This window comes from Vicia villosa, linkage group LG1, assembly GCF_029867415.1.
Source record: "Vicia villosa cultivar HV-30 ecotype Madison, WI linkage group LG1, Vvil1.0, whole genome shotgun sequence".
Taxonomy (NCBI): Eukaryota; Viridiplantae; Streptophyta; class Magnoliopsida; order Fabales; family Fabaceae; genus Vicia; species Vicia villosa.
The window spans coordinates 247,588,684-247,596,966 of NC_081180.1; the positions used below are offsets into that span (position 1 = coordinate 247,588,684).

The window sequence follows — 8,283 nt, forward strand, 5'->3', positions numbered from 1 at the left end:
CACATACTTCTCTAAGGATGCCTGCAAAAGAAGATTGGTACCTTGACAGTGGTTGCTCAAATCATATGACTGGGACGAAGAACTCTCTAGTAGATCTCAAATTGGAGGGAAACAATTATGTAACTCTGGGTGATGGGGAAATAAGAGAAGTCAAAGGTATTGGAAAGACAGAAGGATAGAGTATTCCTAATCTAAATAATGTCCTACTTGTACAAGGACTGGCTGTAAATCTCATAAGCATCAGTCAACTATGTGATGAAGGATTCAGTGTCAGGTTCACTAAAGAGGAGTGCATTATCACTAATGAAGCGAATGAGGAAGTCATGAAGGGATTTAGGTATAAGGATAATTGCTATCTATGGAAGCCTAACAACCCTATCTACTCCTCTGAATACTCCATGATCAAAGAAGAACTAAAAGTTTACTATCAAGAATCTGATGAATCTGATGAGTCTGATGAGTCTTATGAATATGATGAAGAATCATATATTGGAGACCTCACCATAAGTGAACTATCTGCTGGTTTCACTTAGACCTGTTTAATGAATGAGAAACTGTGTGCAAAAGTAAAGGAGTACAAAAGTATCAATAAATTTCTGCTAGAAGAAAGAGTAAGCCTTATGATAGATGTTACAGATCGGGAAAGAAAACTAGACAAGTCAAATGTGAGCAATGATCCTAAAAGTCTATCTGAAAGTAATGTCACAGAGAATGTTTTAACAACATCTGAAGATATTGTAAAGGTAAAGGGTATGTTAGGTATTTGTTACCAAAACATATTATAGCAATTAACCTACATGGGGGAATACTTTTTGGGCTTTTTAAATATCCATGATTTGAAACTTCCCTCACTCAGTGTGCTTATAAAGCTCCCTCGATCCCCTATTATTCTAAAAACGGAAAACTTCCCTATTAGTTATTCTTGCTACTTACTAAGGTTGAACTACTCGAATTGTTCTCACAGGCGTGACACATGTTCTGTCTCAAAAAGTTTCAGAATCTCTCAGCAATCGAGTGATGGATCTCCCGTATCTGACTCGGCAACACCGGAAGAGTCCTCTAACCCTAATAGGATTCTTAAGGTTGTCCCATTGAGGAAAATTAGCAGTGAAGAAGTAAAGGCCACAAAGTCTAAAACGACACATGCAAAATGGCCCAAGGAGGGTATTCGTAACAAGGGCACCAAACCCTCTTCATCTGCTACCATGGAGGAACTTACTAAAGAAGGATCCAAATATGTTGATAGCACAATTACATGGATTGTTACTCGCATTTTGAAGGAAAATCATCAAGTACTTGGAATATCTGTTCCTCTTCAAACCATAATGGTTGATCCCCTCAAAAACACCAGTAAGACTAAAGCTGTTCACACCGTTGATAGTGACCCAACTGAAGAGGAGATCAACAAGGATGGACAAGGTATTGCTAAGAATATCAATGTTACTGAGGATGTCAATGACATAGAAGATAATGAGCACCCTAAGGCAAATACTGAAACTAGTACTAATGTTGTAGACTTAGATGAGTACTTTGACGACGAATTACTTACCTCCTTGAATCCTAGTGTAGCCAATAGGCTAATGACAGGAAGAAAAGGCAAAGTTGTTGTCCAAAGATCCCCTAAAAGGAGCACACAAGTGAAAAGCCATGCCAAAGACACTGTCAGGAAGAAGAGTACTTCTGTTGGTCCTATCAAGAGCAAAGTTGTAACGAAGAGTACAGGGGTTGGTCCATCAAAATCTTGGAGCAAGGTCATTCCAAAGAAAAGAAAGGAGCGGGAAATTGTTGATCCTGAGTCTGATGTTGAAGTGAATGTCCCTGACATCCCATCAAGGAAGAAGCCTACAACCAACAAGCTTGCTACAAGTATTCCTGAAATTCCTAATGATAATGTGTCATTCCACTATGCCTCTAGTGCCAGCAGATGGAAGTATGTACTCCAAAAGAGATTGGCTTTTGAAAGGGAATTGGCTCCAAATGTTCTTGAGAACAAGGAGTATTTGAGCTAATTCAAGAAGCCGGAATATTGAAGAGTGTTTGCAATCTTTCCAAGTGTTATGAGAAGTTGGTCAAAGAATTTGTGGTAAACTTATCTGAAGACTGTGGAAGCAACAGGAGTGTGGACTACAAAAAGGTGTTTGTGAGAGGTAAGTGTGTATCATTCTCTCCGTCTGTGATTAATAATTTCTTGGAAAGAACAGATGAAGCTCAAACTGAGCTTGAAGTAACAGACAACAAAGTTTTTCAAGTATTCACAGCCAAGCAGGTAAACAGCTGGCCCCTAAAAGAGAAGCTAACTGCAAGTAAGCTGAGCATCAAGTATGCAATGCTTCACCAGATAGGAGCAGCTAATTGGGTACCAACGAATCACAAGTCCACTATTTCAACTTTGCTTGGCAGATTTCTATATGTTGTAGGAACAAAGGCAAAGTTCGACTATGGAACATATATTTTTGACCAAACCATGAAGCATGCTGGAAGCTTCAGTATTAAGGGTCTAATTGCTTTTCCATCCCTCCTGTGTGGTATAATTCTAGATCATTATCCAAACATTCTCAATGAACATGATGTAGTGTGCAAAAGAGAAAGTCCCTTGGCATTTCATTATAAACTGTTTCAGGGTAAACATGTTCCAGACATTGTCATGACATCGGTTGAAACTTCCAAATCTGGAGCATCAGTCAGCAAAGCAGAAACCTTCAATTAAACCACCCAGGAACCTTCAGAGTATTAACAATAACCAGAATACAAACTTAAATCTCAATGAGAATGCATGAATTGTTCTAACCGATCCAAAATCGAAAACGACATACCTTGGCTTGAGGGAGATTAATCTGGGGTTGTTGATGTAACGTAGTGATCTAAACACCTTCAGAATACCTCCAAGAAGCCTTTACAACCTTTGAATCTCGTTGAAGCACCTTAATTCTTTAAAACCGAATTCAAGCTTTTTGGAGAATTTTGAGTTCTTGGATATGACTCTCTGCACTGAATGTTCAACCCATATTCCATTGCTTTATGTTGTATACTTATAGGAGAACAAAATTAGGTCAACAAATAGAGCCCAAAGTCCTTGCATCCAATATTGCCATGTTCGAGAAAATTCACTTTATTCTTGAATGAAAACTTGCTATATTTGGACCAATATTGTGTCAATCTTTCTCAATCCCATTATCATGAAAATTGTATTATATTTTGCCATTAATATTGATTGGAATCAATCAAAATATTTTTCTTACCAAAATATTTGATTTTTATCTTAATTAAATCATTAAAAAATGAAATAAAAAATCATATTAAATCAAATAAAATGTTTAATTTCGTGGCATATGATTTTGGGCATGCTAATGACTTGTGGACCAAGATTGCATCATAATACCATAGGCCCATTTGCAAAATTTTCCAATTTGAACCTTCTTATTTCACATTTTGCCTCCAAAAATTGCTCGACTTTGATCAAGCGTATCTCACTCAATTTTCAAGCTATGAGGGAGTTCTAAGACTTTTTGGAAACCTCAAGAGGTCCTCTATAAGCCACTTTGGAACATATTTTTCATTTGGAGCTTTTATCTTGATCATATCCTCTTTGCCAAAAAACTGCTTTTGAAGGATGCTTGAAAATGACCTGTAATCTTTTGCATCATACCTCTCAAATGAAGCATTTCTAGCCCTGGCTTGTGAGAGACAAAGTTGTAGGGAATCCAATTTCCTTCAAAATAGGCTTTGAGTGGGGGATTTTTGATGTTCCATGTAAAAGTTATGTCAAGTCAAAGTTGGGTTGACTTTCTCCTAGGAAACCCTAATTTGAACCTTTTTGTATTTGTTCATCTCTGAGTTTCTATTAGTGGAATCATGATCAATATTTGATCAAATGATGGTTATACTCTTATTCACTTTATGTTGACCCAAAATTGAGAGTTTTTTTTACTGTGCTTTGATTATGGTTGACTTTTAGGTCAAACTAGTTGACTGTGGGTTACCTGGACCATTGAGGGAGCAAAGCTTTGGATTTGAATCTTGAACTTTGAATCATTGTGAATGGAATATGGAAGGCAAATTTTGGGGTATGACAGCTGCCCCTGTTCAATCTTCTTGAACCTAAAGAGGTAGAAGATGATTGGACACTGAAATGCCCTAAAATTTGCTTGCGTAGGGAAGGAGTTCTGTGGGAGATGGGCTTATAGATGCCACCTATTTGCATGGCAGGGTACTTGTCTAAAGCATATGCTTTTCAGACCTGGATCATTTGATTGTATCTGAGGAGAGAGGAAGTAATGTCTTACATAAGACTACCTGAAGAGGTTCCTGAATAGGGTATATCGAAGGTTGATGCGAAGAAGCTTAGGCTTTAAACAATGCTTAGGAAGAATGTCTTGGAGAAGACTAACTAAGGAGTTCTTTAAAAGAACTAAGTGTGTCTTAGAAAAGATTGGATAAACATTTTAAGAAGGCTACCTAGAAAGGCATGATATGTCTTAAATAAGACTCACCTAGAAAGGCTCCTAAAAAGATATGAAACATCTTAAACAAGATTCACCTGGAGAGGTTTTTTAGAAAGGATATGAAATGTCTCAACAAGACTACCTAGACAAGTTCCTATAAAGGATATGAAATGTCTTAACAAGACTATCTAGAGAGATTAGGATACGTCTTACACAAGACTAACCTAGGAAAGTTTTTTGGAAAGGATGTGATACGTCTTACACAAGACTCACCTGGAAAGGCTCTTAGATAGGATATGGGATACCTTAAATAAGAATTACCTAGAAAGGTTCCTAGACAGGATACGATACATTTTAAACAAAACTTCCTAGAAAGGGTTCCTATAAAGGATATGGAGAGATTTAAACAAGACTACCTAGAAAGGATAAGATACGTCTTAAACAAGACTGCCTAGAAAGATCAAGGAGGGTCTTAGAGAAGACTGCTTGAGAAGGTTGATAATCGTTTTGGATAAGACTACCTGGAGAGGTAAGAAATTCTTTGATTGCTTCTGGATTGTCTTTGGAGAAAGACTTGGAATGAGGTATTAGAATTGTATCTGTTAAGATTGAATCGTCGATACGATCGTATTTGCACTGTAATTGGATGATAACATCCTTTTGATTATGAAGTGACCTGAAAAGGCAGCGTTAGTTTTATGCAATGTCATGATGCATGTGTCATGTAATGAGATTCTCAAAATAAATGGGAATTATGCATGTATGCCGATCCCACACTGCGGGATGCGAATAGTACAGGCGTGGGAAGATCAATTACGCAACAATGCTCCTTGTGTGATACTAGTGTGACTTCCCAAATATCAGAAATTTTAAGAGACGTGCCCCTTAATCTGAAGGAGGGATCTTTAGAGGGAACTCGAGTTTCACCATGTCTTGCCTGATATGCATTGCCCCAGTGTTTGAATTCTTGAAAGATATGCCCCTAGTCAATAGGATCCTTGATGCTAAGTGTTGATTTGAATGTAAAGCAGATGCTTTTCAGAGTGAGTCATGCGTTTCGGTCGCATCCGACGGACGGTGATTTGCTGAGTACTCAGAATGAGGTGATGTTTTCTATAAGATTACCTGAAGAGGTCCTTGGGAAGAATGGTAAATTGTCTTAAACAAGACTGCGCTCTAAACAAAGCTCAAAGGGATATGTTTGTGCAGATGGTCAAAAATATTCCTATAGAGGAAAAAGACTGTTTTAAGGAATGTGGGGTTTTAGACAAAACTTAGGAAAAACATCTTGAAGAAGATCACCCTAGAAAGGATGGTGAACTGTCTTAGAGAAGACTCTGTACTTTAAACAAAGTTTGATAAGGTTCTTGGAAGCATAGGAGAAGCTTGAACATGTCTAAAAAAGACTAACTGAAAAAAGTTAAGAGATGTCTTACAAAAGACTACCTAGAAAAGGTTCTTAGAAAGGAATATGTCTTGGAGAAGACTATCTGAAAGGGTTTGAAAATAGAAAGGATAAGAAGATGGGTCTTAAAAAGACTATCTGAAAAAGGCTCCTAGAAAGGGTAAGAAGTATTGTCGCATGTCTTAAAGAAGATTATATGGACAGATTGAGAAATATCCTATAAAGGTTCCTGGAAAGGATGTAAGAGTGGCATTGACACCGTCTGATACTGAGTGACCTTTGCAACATGCCCCCAGGTAATGGACTTGCCCCATGGGCTATTCAGCGTCCTTGAGAGATTCCATGGATCTTGATTAGATTGCCCCATGTAAATGGGATAATGACGGGTTATGCCCCGTGTACACCTTAGCTTTCTCAGTCATGTGTAAGAGATGTCTCTTCTTTTGACAAGATTTTAAAGCTACTTCATCAGTTAGTAGGATTTCTAGCCATTAGCCATGGCCCATGCAACTTCTCCCTGATGTTTAAACATTTGAATCTACATAGACAGGCGTACTAATAAAATTCATAAGATGCGAATGCATATGTCTGTCTTGAAAGCTTGAAAACAATTTTGAGTAAAACAAAGTTTTTTTTTGTAAGAAAGTGATATCAACCCAAGATTTATGGTAGACCTTAAGGAGTCGGGATACCTTTTGGTAACGGTATGCTTTCAAACTAACCATGCTTCAGTTAGGACTTTTAAGGGTTGTAACGTGGCCTGGTTCGCGGTTTTAAGAAACAAAGGATAGTGGCTCAAAGTTTATTTGTACCCATTCCCCTCTTCGTGATGTTCTCCAGTCCTATGCTCAGTTAACTATGTGTTTAAGCTCCAAGAGACTTTGGGAATACTGATGTTCATGATGGTTTAAAAACCAAAGATTTATTTGCAAAGGCAGCCATCTCCCTTTCTTGTAATATTTTCCATTTGTCGAAGGTATATAGTAACCTCTTTTCAACTTTGTTATCCCTAACTTTTGCATGAACTGTTCGTTTTAAAACTACAGTCAGCGGGATGCCCCAATTTTGCCTAAGTCTCCTTAATAGGTTTTGACTTAGCAGGCCCTTGCATTGCTTTCTCTTTTTTCTTTGCGGATATTGACTGCCAAACTTAATGATGACGGGGAACCATCGGTGATTATGTTCAAAGGAACAACTTGGAATAATTAAGTTAACTGAGCAACTACCCTACCCTAGGTTATGTATGGAGGGTTTTATTTTATATGAAGGAAAACTCTACTTCTTTAGGCTCAAAGGGGTTGACGAGGGATTAACATCCTTATATCTCCGTTATTTAGGAATTGAAACAATGCTTGTGCATCGTCAACACGGTCTGTTCGAAAGCGTAGTGTATGAAATTATGGTATCGTTTTCGTCATTCTCCCTCTAAAGGTGTACGACTCTTAACGAGAGTTGAATATCACAAATGAGAAAACCGAGTAAACACACAGTTTTAAATATAGTGAGAACACTAGGAGTAAATCAAGACAAACGTAAGCAATGCATTAATTATTATTGTAAAGTACACAGTACATGTCGTAAGACTAATGTTTAAACAAACGGAAAGAAATTGCGAATTAAAACAAAACTAATGATCTAAGAAATCCTCCTTCTAGCCACCTATGGCATTAGACTTGCGAGGATCTTCGAACTCAATGAGCCCTTCTTCAATCAAATCTTGGATCTTGTGCTTCAATGGCCCACAATCCTCTGTATCATGGCCAAGACTATCTGAATGATAAGCGCACCTAGCATGATGCTTGTACCCAGGAGCGGGATTAGCTAAAGCTGAGTATGAAGGTAGCAGAGTTACCAAGTTCTGACTGAGCAGACGTTGCAAAGCTTGAGACAGTGGCATGTACAACGAGGTGAATGATCGTTTTGGCTTGGACTTCCAGGTGCGTTGGCCACCCTATTGCTTTTGCTGATCCCTTTGCTGTGATACTGGGGTCTGATTACCCATGATTGCCCCCACAGTGTTGGATTCCTTTTTTCCGTCATATGACTTCTTCGTGTGATAGGAACCTGAGGGTGCCCCTTGTATCTTCCCATTTTTGATTCCATCTTCAATTCTCTCACCAATGACTACCAAGTCTGAGAACCCTGAAGATATGCTTCCGACTATCTTGTCGTAGTACGGTCCTTGCAAAGTGCTCATAAATATGTCCACCAGTTCTTTTTCCATTAGGGGAGGTTGGACTCGAGAAGCCATTTCCCTCCACCTTTGGGCATACTCCTTGAATGATTCATCCTTCTTCTGTGACATATTTTGTAATTGCATCCGATTGGGTGCCATGTCCAGGTTATACTTGTATTACTTCAAAAATGTGTTAGCCAGATCATTCCAGCTTCTGATATAGGATTTCTCTAGTTGCATGTACCAGTCAATAGATGCTC

The 8,283-nt window shown here is 38.3% G+C and overlaps 1 protein-coding gene across 1 annotated transcript; it reads left to right on the top strand.

Annotated features, from left to right (window-relative positions):
• Nucleotides 1–542: 542 nt before the first annotated feature.
• Nucleotides 543–2,707, top strand: LOC131598621 (uncharacterized). Its single transcript, XM_058871205.1, has 3 exons — nucleotides 543–754; nucleotides 965–1,996; nucleotides 2,116–2,707. Exons 1-3 carry the CDS (start codon nucleotides 543–545, stop codon nucleotides 2,705–2,707), a joined length of 1,836 nt encoding a protein of 611 aa, XP_058727188.1.
• Nucleotides 2,708–8,283: the final 5,576 nt, after the last annotated feature.

Excerpts from the sequence above, each read along its gene's own strand:
- LOC131598621 (XM_058871205.1), top strand. The coding sequence starts at position 543 with ATGAATGAGAAACTGTGTGCAAAAGTAAAGGAGTACAAAAGTATCAAT. Across the intron at positions 755-964 it reads ATTGTAAAGGTAAAGGGTAT|GCGTGACACATGTTCTGTCT; the intron begins GTTAGGTATTTG and ends TTGTTCTCACAG. Across the intron at positions 1,997-2,115 it reads AATGTTCTTGAGAACAAGGA|GAGTGTGGACTACAAAAAGG; the intron begins GTATTTGAGCTA and ends TGGAAGCAACAG.